This window comes from Pteropus alecto, unplaced genomic scaffold (genome assembly GCF_000325575.1).
Source record: "Pteropus alecto unplaced genomic scaffold, ASM32557v1 scaffold45, whole genome shotgun sequence".
NCBI lineage: Eukaryota > Metazoa > Chordata > Mammalia > Chiroptera > Pteropodidae > Pteropus > Pteropus alecto.
Window position 1 is genome coordinate 30,194,889 of NW_006442491.1, and position 16,072 is coordinate 30,210,960.

A 16,072-nucleotide genomic window follows, 5' to 3' on the forward strand; every position below is an offset into this window, starting at 1 on the left:
TGCACAGGACGGCCCCCAGAACAAAGAATTATCTTTGGCCCCGAACGCTGACAGTGTTGAGACCAACCAGTTCACACAGGGATGAAGCAGGTGTGTCTGTGGGAATCCTTCACCTCTTCTGGAAATGGGAGGAGGTGGGGATCAGGTTGGCCAATCTGTGTCAACTGCTGCTTTGAATGCACTCAATAAACATTTGAAGTGATTTTGAGAGTTAAGCTAAATTAAATTAATTTTACTGTAAGGATTAAGGAATGCCTGGCCAAGCACACAACATTCTGAGGGCTATTACTACTACTGCTAGTACCCCCACACACTACAACCAACAACAAGTTAAAGGCATTTTAAAAGACTTAAATATTACCAATAACATCTTTAGTATTAAGGTGTTGTGTGTGTGTGTGTGTGTGTTTTTAATCATTCATTCATTCATGTTCTATCTGTTTCCAAAAGAGATTTCCACTGGCTGAAGAGATCAGTATAATGTACTATACTCTCCACGAGGACTAAAGACCAGGCTTTTCTAATTGTGTTCTCTTAAACACACTAGCAAGCAGGTCTAGTAGTGAGGGTCTTACCACCCCCCGCAAAGCACTGCTTGGGACTGCAGAGAACTTTGTTGAGGTAGCCTGACTCTAAAAAGGGACAGGAACAAAAAAAATTAGGCAAGGATGCTCTTGCACCTCAGCCAAGTGAGACTCCATTTCCCTGTTTAATGGGTCAAGTTCAAAAATCAAAAAGCAGAGGTCAGGAGGTGGTCCAACAGGACCCTGCCCGACCTGCGATCCTGCAGAGGCTAAGGTAAAGCTACTACATTTATAATTCTCTCTGCGTGCGTATCAATGTGTAATAAAAATAAATAACTGGAACCACCACTCGCTAGGTTGCTCAAGGCCAAACACGTCTAGATCACTCACTTCAACTCCCCCTTTGCTCCCCTGCCTCAACTTACCCAACTCTTCAGCAAGGCTTCTACATACCGCTTCCAAAATATATCCCAGATCTCTCTCCTGATCACCCATCTCCTCTGCTTTCACCCTCATCCATGCATTCTCAACAGGGGCAATATGGCCCTCAAGGGGCAAAAATGTGATTCTTAGGGGGTACAAAAAAAAATCTTACTCTCTATGTATAAAGCACAGAAATGTATGCAGTACACAAGAAGATATACAATACTCTTAAATTTCATGAAGGTCTACCCCCAGGTATATGCCCCATAGAACTGAAAACAGAAACTCAAACCCTTGTACATGAATGTTCAGAGCAGCACTGTGCACAATAGCCCAAAGCATGACACAATCCCAATGTCCATCAACGGACAGCCAAGCTGGTATATTGGCAATGGAATGTCACTGAGCTGTAAAAAGAGATGGCGTTCTGATGCTTGTGGATGACCTTGAACACATAACACCAAGTGAAAGGAGCCAGACACAAAAGGTCACACTTTGTATGATTTTGCTTAAATGAAATATCCAGAATAGATGATGCCACATGAATAGAATGCAGACTGATGCTTGTCGGGGCAGGGGTGGAGCAAAGCTGGGGGCTGGGGAGGGGGGCAGACTGCCTACTGGGCACAGGGATTTTATTTTGGAGTGATGGGAATGTTCTGGAACTAGACGAAGGTGGTAGTTGCACAACACTGTGGATGTACTAAATTAACCCCTGAAGTGTCTATTTTTAAATGGTTAATTTTAGGTCACGTAAATTTCACCTCCATTTTTTAAAAAAATTCACAGGAAGAAAATGTCTAAAATGGATTAACGATGAAAAAAAGGGTTGAGACACACTGTCCTTACCCAGCATTTCCCACCGAGACCCTGGAAGAGCCTCTGTGACTGTATAACTTGTATTCTGGCTTCGAACGTGGCCATCTAGAGAAACATGGAAAATACCAGGCTGGCCAAAATGTCTATAGCATTAGGGGTTAGAAAGTCAGCAAGGACATATATATATGTATAAAATCGACATTGTGAAAACAAACCCGTGTTATCTGTTTAAAACACCTACATTTATATACCTGAATAAAATCAGGTTTCTTCCCCAAGAAATGCATCCCAAAATTCGGTCATGCCCCATCATTTCTGATATGTTCATGTACAATCTATATACTATTGACAATTAAAAAGACGTCAAGGAAACATTGCTAAGTTTTCTGAAAGAAGCAAAAGCTTAGTATGATCCCATGTCACCACAAGAAATTTATTATCAATGTGATTACATACATTAAAAAATCTGAAGCGAAGGAACAGCCAATTCCTAACAACTGTCACCTCTTAGGGTAGAACTGTGTGCTATTTATTCTATAATACTAACACTGAAAGGAATATTTTATGTTCAGGAAAAAAGTGATATAAAATTAAATGTAAATATTGAAGAGCTTCCAAGATAAATATTGAGCAATCAGAATTTTGTCAGAGCTAAATTTCAAAAGCATGGTGCATTAAATCAGTGGTTCTCAATGCAGACTGGAGGGGTGACCATGCTCCCCAGGGGCTACATGGCAATGGTCTGGAGACACTTTAGGCTGTCATAATTGTGGGCAGGTTGTGCTACTGGCATCTAGTGGGTAGAGGCCAGGGACACTATTAAACACCCCATCATGCACAGGATGGCCCCCACGCCAGAGAATTATCTGACCCAAAATGTCGATGGTGCTGAGATTGGGAAATCCTGTCTTAAGTCACTAGGCATTTTCCAAAAAAAAAAAAAAAAACATTGGGAAATGCTCATTTCAATTAAGCTTTGAAACGGATGCCAATCCTTTTATAAAGCCATAAATCTTGCCCAGAGGAAGAACTAATTGCCTTTGAAGTCACCAATAATTTAATCAGATTTTATACTTTGATGTGAAACTCACAAGTGTAGGCTAAAACACATTATTTATTATCTATATTTACAAAATCCTAGCCTGTGCTAAGTGCTGTTCTGACTACATGGAACATGAGTCTTAAGAATTAAATTAGAAAAAATGTCCCTTCCCTCCCTCATACCCCAGGCCCTTTGGGTGGAGTGGGGCGCAGGAGGTATTGAAGCATGCTAAATTTCTTCTACTTATAAAATCTCGCGAACAACCTATATGTCCAAAAGGCTGTGTCTTGCACAAGTCTTAGTGGCATGCACAGACAAGCTACATAGCAGACAGTCCATGACAGGACAGAAATGTTGTGTTAAAGGGTTATTTACTAACACAGGAAAGTATTCAGAACACAAGATTGAGTTAAAAACAAAAAAGCTCTAAACGGTCTCCACCAGACACTCCACAAGACTAAAGGACTGCAAACAAGTGATCCATGAACCAAGTAGCTCACCAATGCAAATCTGATGCATCTTTTTGAATTTGAGCCAATATGTAAAAGTTGGAGTAGTTTGCATTTTAAAAAATATTTGAGACTTCTCTTGAACGACCAGAAATCTGGCAACACTGAGCCCACATTCCCATCTGGCTACAAACAAGAGGAGGAACAGGCCCTGGAGTACCTCTCTCTCTAGCTCAGAGCACCTGGTATCACAAGGGCAGGTACAGCTTTGGGAAGTGCTACACACACGACACACCTGTGTTATGTAATCAGTCGTGATAAGGAGCGTATTTCTGCTTTAGGTCTCCCCAATCTTGTTCATTTCCACATAGGCCAGGATCCCTGGAGAATTTTAGTTTTCGATCGAACAGTATGACTTATAAACCAACATGGAAGAAGTCCTGGAAACTATATCTAAGGGCTGACTGTTGGAGGTGGGGTGATCTTAGACTAATGATTTTAGTCTTTGTAAATAACAATTATTTTAGAACAAATATGTGTTGATTTCACATTGAAAAAGGAGTCTATAAAAACATTTTCCCTTCTCCCTAAGCAGTAAGCCAGCCATATGGAGCTGTCAGACTGAAGGACCATTAGCTCAGAAGGTGGCGAGAGCCAGGCCTCAGGACTCTTATCCTAATACATATTAATGACTTAAACTGGGATCCCACAAGCAAATATTGACAAAAGCATCAGTTCTGGCCAGGAGGTCTAGATAAAGGGGGAAGCAGAAAAAAGTCACTGAGAATATAAACCACTCTGACTAATAAAACGACAGGATTCCAGGACACCATGAGTGAAAGGCTTCTGGCTGAGCAAAGTGCTTCTCAGAAATCTAAATCCAGTTCTAAGGATTATTGACACATGATTCTGAGCTCCTCAAACCCCCCTCCCCCAAACAAAAAGAAGGGTTTCTCAACACCCATATAGGTTTTATTTAATAACTTACTTATTCCAATACGTAGTTTTATGTTGCTGGCTATAAATTTTTCATTGCTACAACTAATATGGTTTTTCTATCCTAACGGCAATCTTTTTTTTACACAATTTTCTATAAATCGCAGTCTTGTCTCAATTACAGCTCTTCCTGATTATAAGGGCATTCCAATAAATATTCCACTTTCCCTTCCACTAGATGCTATTATCTCTGCAAACAGCAGAGAGCAGTAGGGTGCAGCGAAAAGAAAGTAGGTCTGGATTCAGGATATGCAGGCGCCTCCCCACCCTCTCCACAGGGATCTCAACGTGCCTTCTGAAAATGGCGAGACTCAGTTTCTCTTAAGTCTAAAAGAGGCTGGCAAACCGACCCATGGGCCAAATCTAGCATACCACCTGTTCTTGTATGGCCTGCAAGCTAAGAAGGGTATTTTACCATTTTTAAATGGTAAAATGGTTGAAAGAAAAAAAAGGAGTAACGGTTTATGAAACATACGAATTGCATAAAATTCAAATTTCAATGTCATAGCCATATACTGCCTATGGCCGCCTTGGTAACACAATGACAATGTTTAATAGCTGCATAGTTGTGACAGAGGCCTACAAAGCCTAAAATATTAACTATCTGGCTCCTCCTTAAGGAGTCAAGAGTAATTAATTTATAAGATTAAAACAAATTTGAGTTATTACCTTCTATTCCTGTACTACTACTCGTTGACCATCTAACTCATGATCAGCAAAATGATCCAAGCACATCCTCACAAGGGGATTATATTTTGGGAAAAGGACTTTATAAAAGTCTACTGAAGTAGGGAATATACTAAACTTATCACCTAAAAAGCCTCTCAAATGATGAAGAATTTTGTCAAGACTTCTGATGTTATTTCAACCTCTATTACCCCTCCAAATCTTTAAAAAAAAAAAAAAAAAGCAACACATTATACATGTCCTCATATTCCCAGAAAACTATATTTTCTGAAATACGGTGCAAAAGAACCAGTAGTAAGTAGTTCACAGACCAATGTGTTTAATTTTACAAGTCAGATTTCATATATTTGAGGGAAAAATACAACAAGCAATTTAAACACATTTTATTTAGCTTAGGACGAAGCTAAATGGCAGATTTAAAATTAAGAATGTAATAAAATATGGCAAAAATCATGGCAACGAAAGTTTGGGCAACAGTGATTCTCGAGATTGCTGCCAAGGTTAAAACACTTTCTCAAAAGCCTGCTCTCGACGGGAACTAAGAGGCTGAGCAGTCTGTGTGATTATGTACCATGTTTTGTGAACTTGGCTTAAATGGAATCACGCCGCAGAATAAAGGTAAGAAGGACTCTGGCCAGAAACTAAAGAGCAAAAAGGAAGTTTCTTCTGAAACTATGTCAACACGAGTTATCGCCAACCTAGAACAAAGCTCTAAAAACTCAGCTGTGAGTATCTGGAACTACATGGCTATGATCGCAACAGGAGGAAGAGACTGCCACCTTTATTTTGAAGAAACAAAAGCCGTTGGTACTTAACTCTCTACTCTACCTGTAGCCATTTTGGGAACAGCTACAAGCAGTTCTCAAAAATAACCAACCATCCAGAAACAGGAAACAATACAATATCAAAATGGGGGGAATTGAGTTCACGAATGACTAAGTCCCTATCATTTGATTTTCTGGGGACTTTGTGGTCATTTGAAGAACAGATGCCTGATCCTTAAAAGAGATCTTACTATGTAAAGGAAGGAAGGGAAGGAGGAAAGGGGAGGGAGTCTGAAAAGCTACCCCAGATTCCCCGTTTGGCCAAAAGTCTCACACTAGTGGTCCAACCTGTCGATGTACTTTATTCATTCTGGAAAATATTCTAAGACATTTTACTTTTTCAACATTTGACTCCGCCATCTTGACCGGACTGGTCTAAGACATTCTGAGTTGACAATACTTGAGATTTTACATAAAAAATTTGAGTGATAAATGCAGATTTCACAGGTCTCTGGAAGAAATGTTAAGATCTGAAAACCGTGACACCACATTCCCGCATGGCATCCACGGCTGAAACCCTTGAGATGGGCGTGGGCCCGGGGTTCACAAGTCCTCGTCCCCTCAACAGTCGCCCCAGCCCAGCACCTGAGGGTTGCCAGCCTTTATCATCATGCTTTGGGTAGAAGCTTGTCTGTGCCCATGTCTCTCAAAAGTGGAAAAACATATGACAAACACTGAAGGCCATGTTTCAAGAAAAATGAGGGTAAACCCATTTCTTTGTACAAGTAATAAAGTTCTTAAGCATTTAACATGCAACCAAATTACGTTTGGTACTTTTTACACACTCAGTCAGCATCCCTCATGTGCATCACCCCTCTGAATCCACACAGGTAATTTAATGAGCAACCGCCATTAAGAAATAATGCAGTTGCCAACATTTTTGTAGCACTTACTACTCCAGGTACTGTTCTAAGCCCTCGTGTGACTGATTCATTGAATCCTTACAAGAACCTATGCAGCAGGTCCTATTATTGTCGTCATGTGACAGATGAGAAAAATAAGGCACAAGAGGTTAGGTACCTTGCTTGCCTAAAGCTACATAACAAGTGAGTGGCAGAGCTGGGATTCGAGACCAGTGTCCTCATTCTTAACCATTCTACTATTGCAAGTCTCAAAAATGCAATGCAATTGTTAGCAGGGTGACCTTTAAGGGGTAGGACAGCTCGGGGGAGAGAGATTTATTTGCTTGTTTCTCTACTATTTGAATGTTAAATGATGTGAATGCATGCTTTTGATAGAAAAATACTGTTTTAATTAAAATTCTTGAGAAAGAAAAGACTGTTACGAAAATCGTTATGATTAATCTAAGAGGCGTCTGAACTGAACTCTGAAGGATTTCTAGCCACATCCACCCGCTGCTAGGAATAACCTCCAAGATGACCTGCTGCGGATGCTTTTTGTCACTTTTTGGTCCCTAACAGCAAGAATCTCATTGGGTTACTCATTTTAAATTTAAAACCTGCTCCACTGGAGCAAAACCCCATGCAGCTCCCTTTGATTCTGTGACACGAGACAGCTTGGGACCGCCAGGTTATGGCACCAATGGGAACCTCACCCCGTTCCATGTCCCTGGGGCCTCCTCCGCCCTCTCCCCCCAGGGGCTGACCTGTGCTCTTGTCCAGAAAGTCCATGGACTCCTCGCTCGCGCTGAAGTGGCTGGACATGGCCTTCTTCTCGGGGTCCTGCTCCACGTCGGAGCCCGTGTGCACGGAAGAGTTTGTGCTCATGGGGGAGCGAGGCATATCGGACAGGGAGATCCTGCGGCCCGCACCCCCACTCAGTATGGGCTTGCTCATCAGGATCTTGGGGGACGCCGTCATGTCGAAGTTGAGCTTGACCTTCTCTTGCTTGTCGATCTTGGCGGCGCCGGCGCTGGGGTTGGCGGGGTCGAGCAGCATTTGGTACTGGCTGTTGGGCGTGTAGGGCGTCCTGAACGGAGAGTAATTAAAAACCCCAAACTTCCGGCGGATGTTCTCCACGTAGACCTCCATCTCCTGCATTGCACTGTTAAAGATGCTTTTAGTCTTTTTCACAGAAAAAGGAATTTCTTTAGACATGAGGTAGCAATTATTTATCGGAACCCAGGCCCTAGGAGTGCAAAAGAGAAAGAGTTTAAATCGACTTTGGTCATTTCCAAGATTTTTTTTTTTAAATATATTGTATTGTAGTAAGAACACTTGAGTTCTACCCTCTCAGCCAATCTTTAAATGTACAATATATTACTGGTGACTATAGGTACAAGGTTATGTGACTATCTAGAGCATATGCATCTTGTTAAAATGAAACTTTATGTCCATTATTAGTAATTCGCCATTTGCTGTCCCCGAGCCCCGGACAACCACCGTTCCACTCTTTGAGTTTATGAATCTGACTATTTTAGATGCCTCTGGTAAATGGAGTCATGCAGTATTTGTCCATGACTAGCTTGTTTCACTTAGCATAATGTCCTCAAGCTTCATCCCTGTTGTCACATACTTTTTAAAGCTGCGTAATATTCCACTGCATATACATAGCCCATTTCTCTTATCCATTCATCTGTAGGTGGACTTCCGGGTTGCTTCCAGAATTGATTTTTCCTTAATGAAAATTAGCCTAATAGGCTTGCCAAAATTCTTAAATGCATATTTCATTTTGAAAAAAAAAAAAGACTTGGTTTGAATGGTTAATAAATGATCCACTTCACAGACAAGTTCTGTCATCAGGCCAAACTTGGACAACAAACTTAGCTAAAACATTAAAAAACACGATAGACTTAGTCATTTTAATCTATTAAAAAATAATAAATCTCGTTTGGCTCTGGGTTGGTGGACAGTTAAGAAAATCATCACTATATCCTAGACTACACCTCTCGAGAGGATTATTCTCCAAATCTCACTCTTCTGCACTCAAACATAAAAAACTTTCTCTTTTAAAATCGGGGTTCTCCATGGGACTAAGAAGCAGCATCGGAAAACCACAACCTTTCTAAAAGGAGGTGCATGGTTTTTTGAATGGGAGATAATTCACGTGGGGGGAAAAAATGAAAAAACAGCCCCTTAGCGTTCAGGTATGTGTGCCCTCCACCTCCCATTCCAGATCGGCTCCGTCTTCCTACCTTCGACACCCCACATCCCAGTGTGCTGTGCACAGACTTCATGAAACATGAGCTGCTCTTCTAGAATTAGTGACCCGACTGACAACAGGCAGGAGATGGGAACACAACTCCCATGCAGGAACATCCAAGATTTAACTGTCACATTTGCTCCCCCATCCTCAACCCGTTTGCAGCTGGAAATCTGGTGGGAGTGAGCTTTTCCAAGGAGGCCTTTTGGATTTCACACACCATAAACTCGAAAGCCCAGTGTAGAGTAATAAGGAGCAAAGTGGAGAGCGAGAAGGAATTAAACTCACAGCCAGACTAACACAAGCACCATCTATTCAGGTGCTCTCAAAGTGTCCACGTAGGAATCTGGCCTCAACACAGACCAGTCTTCCAATGTTTTAAAGAGAAAATGATACACTTCTTATATTTAACCCACATTTTAACAGTTGGTATCTTCTTCCTATTTTTAAAAGAAAAAAAAAAATGACCCAAGAGAAATAAAGCACACGCAAGAGGCAGAATTCAAGGCACAGGTTGGCTGTGTCTCATCTTTAACTCGTGACATAAACTAAAACTGAACACTGAACACCCCCAAAATATCTGTTCTCTCCTTGTGGTGGAATTACCAACTTCTCACCCAGTCCAACTCACTGCTGTCATTCTGCTGAAACCTGAGGAACCGCCTGGAATCAATGTCCCCCGGGTGAGACTCCCACACGGTACAACTGGGTGACAAAGAGTCCCGATCAGACAGAGCAGATCCCAGGAGCAGTGAGGATGCCCAGGGCTGCCGCAGAGAAGTGACTCCCCTTCCCTAAGCCAACCTCAGCTGTCAGTAAAATGGAGGGCAAGCCCCAACCTGGAGGGGTCCAAGGGGGAGCAAATAAAATGTACCGTAAGCCAGCCTCAGCACCACCAGGCACTGGTCAGCCAGTCCTCCACTGTGAGGACGGGGCCCCCACACTTCCAGGTCCCCACACTCCCGTCTGGTATCTACTTCCCACCAGGTTGTCAAGTGCCTTCAATTGAAGTTGCCTGGCAAGTGATTTGAGGAGAGTGTTTCTTTTCCTTTAAGCGGGCCCAGGAAATATTTAAAGGGAAATTAGATTTGCTTAACAGTATAAAAGCCTGTGGGGAACAATGTCATGAGAGGCCACAGAGTCACACAGCTGAGCTACTTCCCAACTCTGGGCCTCAGTTTTCTTATTAGTAAAATGGGGATAAAAGCAACTTCTACGAAAAGCACTTTAAAACAGTGCTAGTCACCACTCAGTAAATGCCAGCTATTTCTTTTATAGTTCTATAGGCATGTAATAAAATATTACCCATATTTTTATAATATTGTGTCTCTGAAGTAAAACCAAAAATAAAAGCAAAGTCTTTTAGAGGACAAAAGGCACGTGATGAGACAGACTCTTGAGAGCTTGCCTTAACTTGTGCACGAACTTTCCCGTTTCTCTAGTATTAACTTGACGATGAACATGTAATGGTCTGTGACATTTCTTATTCTGCTGCCTTGACGTATGTCACTTACACCTACCTGCCCAAGTTCACATTTTGGTTCTGCAGCCCCAAAGCAAGCTCCCTGCGAAAGGGACAGCGTGTCACACCTCTTGCAGCCTCCCTCTAGTCTCCATGCTGTGTCCCTGGGTCCGCCCCAGGGTGGGCTAGCGACACACTGGCCGGTTCTGCTTTAAGGACATCTCCGGGGAAGGGAGGGATGCTCTTCCTTTTAGGAGTGGCTTCCCCACCGCTGTCAGGGACCCCAAGCCTTGGCCAGCTGAAACGGTCCTGCAATGCCGACACACTGTCACTACCACTGTTGGGTGTCCTAACAACTTGCTCAAGGCACATCCCTCCCCTCAGATGAGCCCAAGAGCTCAGCACCTTCCCTCCGAGGGGACAGAAGACATCCAGGGTGGTAAGGAAAACCTCGTGGGCATCAGACTTGGGCTGCTGTCTGTTTTACCAACACAGGGGCCCAACTTCCAAAACAGCTCCCACCCAGAACCAACCTACACCTGCAAGTCAGAGAAAACAGCCCCTGGACATAGAGCCAGAGAAGCCCGGGCCCCCAAGCCATCTTCAGTGGCGGTCAGGTAGGACTAAGAGGTGCCTGCAGGGCAGGCACCACTGAGAATGCAGAATCGAAGGCTCTAAGGGTATGGGACCACTTGGCGCACATGGGCAAGCACTGCTTCTCCTCCACCCATGTCCTAAGTCTATCCGCTCCGTGTTATACAATAGAATAAGAATAATTTCGAACCATCAAAATGGTTAACACCTGCCATGCTCTACTGAAGAGCCAGGAAGAAGTACAACTTGCCACCAATGCCTCTTGCCCTTCGAATAAAAAGCTAGACTCCTGATGACAGCCCGTGGGGCCGGGGCCCTGCCCAAGCCCCCGACTCTTCTCTCATCACCCTCTCCGCCCTCATCCTGTCCAAACCGCACTGCGCTCCTGGCTTCTCCTGAGCACGACAGGCCGCGGCCCTTCCCTGCCCAAGTCACTACTCTCTCTGGCACCTCTACCCAGATCATCTCTTGGCGCCCCCACTACCTCCTGACCTGAGATCATCGCACCTGTCTGCCTACTTGTGTATTATCTGTATTCCCCACTAGGATATATCAGCCTTCTGGGCAGAGACAGTACCCGCGTGCCCACTCCTGTATCCCCAGCATTGAGCACACAGCCTGGCCCATAGCAGGCACCAAATACTTATTTCTTTGAATAAACAAATAAATAAATTTTTAAAAAACACTCCCTTATCAAACCCCATGACCATCTCGGCTAATTTCCATTTCGTCACCTGACACCCAACAGCCCGGATTCCTAGTAAATGATTTTGCAGATGAACTCTGGAATTCATTCTTTTCTTTGATTTGCAAGAAGACAAGGAAAATTTAACAAAGAGAGCAATAGTTCAGATTTCGGTGTTGTTTAAAATTATAAACGGAATATTCCGTATGTTCTGTGGTTGTATATAATATCTAGAATATGTCTCTTTTAAATACTCTCCTCTTTCAAACTGCTCTTTCAAACTGCTCAGCAGGGCTTCAAAAGGGCCTTTGCCTCGTTTAATCATAACTTAACTTGCTAAAAGAAAACCAAGGTATTAGCTGCTGCTCATCTCAGTCTACCTGTTGTTCTCAAGCAGGCAGGGGGCTGCACTCTAAAGGGAACTGCTAATCGCTGGAGAATTCACTTCGCTGTGGGCAAAGGAAAGGGGAGGGCAGAAAGGCTGGGAGGCAGGGCTCACACCTGTCAAAACAGCAACTCCTTAGAATTTCCCGTTTTAGCTTCAGAGAAAAGGAACAGGGGGTATCTACTCGGCACAATGATAGGAGATTCATTTACTAGCAATCTGGGAAAATACTTCTGATCCCCGAGAGCATTGTTTGGAAAAAAGCAATTTGCGTGGCAATTTAATTTACTCCAGGAGACAAAAAAGAAAAAATCAAAAAAAGCACAGCAGCACTTAAAATAGCCATGGAACCTATTCCGATGCTGGTTTCTTTCTTTTGAAAAAAGTTAACCGTTTATTATAATGTATTTTATTTAATCATCTAGGAAGTTTGTAGCCAACAGCAGTACCAGTGCAATTTCAGACGCAACTGAGAATTCAGGAATCTCCGTGGAGCCGCTGGTACAATAAGCCTCATAACTGAAACACATGCCGGCTTTTGATAGGACATGTGGAGGGATCTCTCTACAACTGACTTCATTCATTTCGTGCTCAGCAAACCGACCGGGGCCACTCAACACGGCTGTTCTTATTCCTGACGTTCATGCCTGCTCTCTTTTTACAATAAATTCATGACCGTCCGAAGATATCGATTTGACATAAGTGACGTCGGAGCCTTCACAGCCACCGTAGGTTTTCTTATGAAATTCTACCCCATCCATTATGTTCTTAGGAAATTCTACTTCGCTTCCATAGGAAGTTGTTTCTCGTGAAACCCCGAAGCCACTGCACCAGGTCCCCAAAATACCGCCACAGCCCACCTCCCCAAGGCCACCACCACTACCCACACTCAGGTGCCTGCTGAGGTTCTGGGGCAGCTGAAGGAATCACTTCTGTTGGGTCACGAACGTTTTTTACCCAATGCTGGTTTCATCATCAAAACCATGAAAACGAGATTCTTTTCTAACATACCTGAAAAAAAACTGAAGCCCACGCATTACCAGGCAGGACAGTATTTTTAAACTGCAAAGAGTACTGGTTAATATCATAATAAAACGAAATAATCATCATACCCTCCGCTCCGTCCCATACCCACTGCCAGTATCAGAGGTCCAGGGAAAGCTACATATCCGCAGCCTGATTTTAACTCCCACCTGTCATGTTGTCCAAAGAATCGGGCATCCACCTGCCCATCTTTATCCCTCAGAGCTTTCGCAGGCCAGAAAGGAAACCCCTTCAGTTTTGCCCAGACCAAAGGATGTGGATTGCTCTAGGAAAAGAAAAAACAAAATCCCGAGTTGGTATGTATTTCACAAAAAGAAACACACGTAAAAAGCTTGGTGTGTGAGGATAAAGCAAGGTAGAGGTGATACACGCGACAAACTGAATGAGGACAGTTTCAGGCAGGGTCTCCCCGAGTGGTGTTCCCCGGGAGGTGTGGGGCCAGTAAGCCTGGGCGAAGATGAGCATGGGGTTAAAATGATGAAACCAAGAACTTGACACTGACAGAACTGGGCTTGGATCCTGGTGGTGCTGCTATTACCTGGGTGACCATGAGCAAGGGATTCCACTTTTCTGTGGAACACAGACAGTAATACCTACACCCTCTGTTAAGCGGGAGGATTAATTGCTTGTTTTACTCAGCACGGAATAAGGGGCAGTATTAGCCACCTTTATTCTTTCTGTGGAACACAGACAGTAATACCTACTACACCCTCTGTTAAGCGGGAGGTTTAATTGCTTGTTTTACTTAGCACGGAATAAGGGGCAGTATTAGCCACCTTTATTCTTTATTGAGGGCTACTCAAAGTCTTACCTATTCAGGTGTTAATCTCCAAAGGCAGAGAGAGACATGAACTACGTTCTCAATCCTGCCCCCCACCATCACCACCAGCCCAGCCCAAAACTGCATTTCTCTCCACAGAACACTAGTTTAGACAATGTAAATCCATGTAAATGAAACAATCGGTTAACACTCATCTGCATTACTCTGGTGACTGCCCCCTCTCTCTGATGAGCTCCCTTTCACTCAGACTCCCGCAGTCTGCCCCAGCTGATAAAACCCAGTTATCATGATGCTACCTTTGACACATGAACTTGCAGCTGGAGAGGTTTAATCCTACCTGCATTACTTTCACTCTGCCATCACTTTATCAGCAAGACATTGATTAATTTAAAAACTTCATCCCAAGTTTCATCAAATAAGCCACCTGGAAAAAGCTGTCTTGGGTAGTCATCCGGGCATAGAGTTCAAAAAATGAAGTAAAGAAAGGAAAATCCAACTTACACAAGGCTCGCAAAACCAGTTATCTCGTTTTTGGCAAGCAGCTAAATAACACTCTGGACATACTTCAATTTCATTCATCTGTAAAGCAAAAATATGTTAGAATGTGTCATCCCAGGAGCCTTACACTTCTAGGCCCTCAAGAAATGCATGATGATATTTGGCAGAAGAGATTAGCTAAACCAAGTCATACAGTGGGAAACTACCTCTCACCAATCACTACACATCCACCAAGCCCAAGCCACCATCATGCCTCTCTGTCTTCCAGCTTCCACTGTGGTTCACTCTTCACACATACACAGCAGCCAAAGCCATCCTCTACAAACATAAATCTGATCTAGTCCCTCCCTTTATACCGGTGGTTCTCTACCGGGGCAGTTTAACCCCTCTGGGAACATTTGGCAATGTCTGGAGACATTTTCGGTTATCAAAACTCGGGATGGAGGAAACAGTTGCAACAAGGATCCGCGATGCACGAGACAGCACCTACAACAAAGAAGTCTTCAGCCTCAAAGGGCAGTAGTGCCAAGGTTGAGAAACTAACACTGAACTCTAAACACCCGATCAATTCTTTCAAGACCATGTGTGATCTGGCCTCAGCCCACCTGTCTGAGCTTCCTTCTTGATGCCTTCCGGCCACTTTGGCCTCCACTTGCCATGCTCTGTTTCTATGCCTCTCTACATACACCGTCCAGAGCAGTTAATTAATATCATGTGGCCCTATTTTACTTCCATTGACGACAATCTGAAAATTGTATAACTTACAGTCGTTCTCCCTCTTGGGAAATTAAGTATCATCATGACTTAGAACCAAGGGCCCCGGAAGTTTCTTTCTTGGATCTGAATTTACACTCCACTGTTTTACAGAAAAAGAAAATGAGGCCCCAAGAAGTCAAGTAACCTGCCCAAGGTCTCGGTGCGGCAGAGCGGCAGGGCCAGGATCTGAACCCAGGCGGTCAGGCTCCAAAAGCCCCTGTGCTTCGCCGCTGTCCTACTGGTTGCTGTTATCTTATCATCATCATCAGACTTATTTCTATCTCCTGTATCTTGCAAGGTACCAAATACACAGCAGGTGTTTAATTAGTTATTATTAATTATTTTATGATGATAATTTATACTTATAATTGAAGAACGAATGGTGGAATATATTACCTTCTTCTACTCAGTCTACTTCTGCTCTAAAGGTACAAGGTAGAACAAAGTGGTAATATCACATCCAGGACAGCCCTGGCCTGGGAGCCCACAAAGCAGAAGTGTGTAGCCAACAGGTAGATTCAAAGATGCCATTCAGGGTATCTGGGTTCAGTAAATTCTATGTCAGGGAACCCCACCAATTAAAAGCCTAAGCTTCGTGCTAGCTTCGGCAGCACATATACAAAACAAAACAAAACAAAACAAAACACCTAGGCTTCAGCTCCAGGAAAACAAATAAATTCCCAACAGGGAAATGAGTGAAGAACTCACCCATGCAAAACTCCAAATCACCAATGAATACATCCAAAATAGCCCATGACAACTTGTCATCCAACAAATGCAAACCAAAAATCACAGTGAGATTCCACTGTGTTTTTACTGGTCACACTGGGGGAAAAACTTATAAACATAAATGTTTTTAAATTAGAACTTCCAGTATTGAAAAGGACACAGAAAAAACTACCACACTTATCTATCCATTCCAGGTTGCTGTATGAGTTGCTACAGCTTTTCCAAAAGACAATCAAAAAATATCTACCTAAAGCCTTTGCCATGTTTACCTG

The 16,072-nt window shown here is 43.2% G+C and overlaps 1 protein-coding gene and 1 pseudogene across 22 annotated transcripts in view; both read right to left on the reverse strand.

The window, feature by feature from the left end:
* The window catches only part of ZMYND8 (zinc finger MYND-type containing 8), a 106,040-nt gene that overhangs the window by 38,211 nt on the left and 51,757 nt on the right, over window positions 1-16,072 (reverse strand). For all 22 annotated transcript variants that reach the window (XM_025039911.1, XM_025039912.1, XM_015596994.2 and 19 more), the window contains 3 exons: window positions 14,319-14,396; window positions 13,186-13,301; window positions 7,371-7,852 (listed from right to left, as the gene is read on the reverse strand). In XM_025039911.1, the coding sequence (XP_024895679.1) occupies window positions 7,371-7,852; window positions 13,186-13,301; window positions 14,319-14,396 (676 nt within the window). The remainder of the gene's footprint in view (window positions 1-7,370; window positions 7,853-13,185; window positions 13,302-14,318; window positions 14,397-16,072) is intronic.
* LOC112471009 lies at window positions 7,859-13,177 on the reverse strand (annotated as a pseudogene).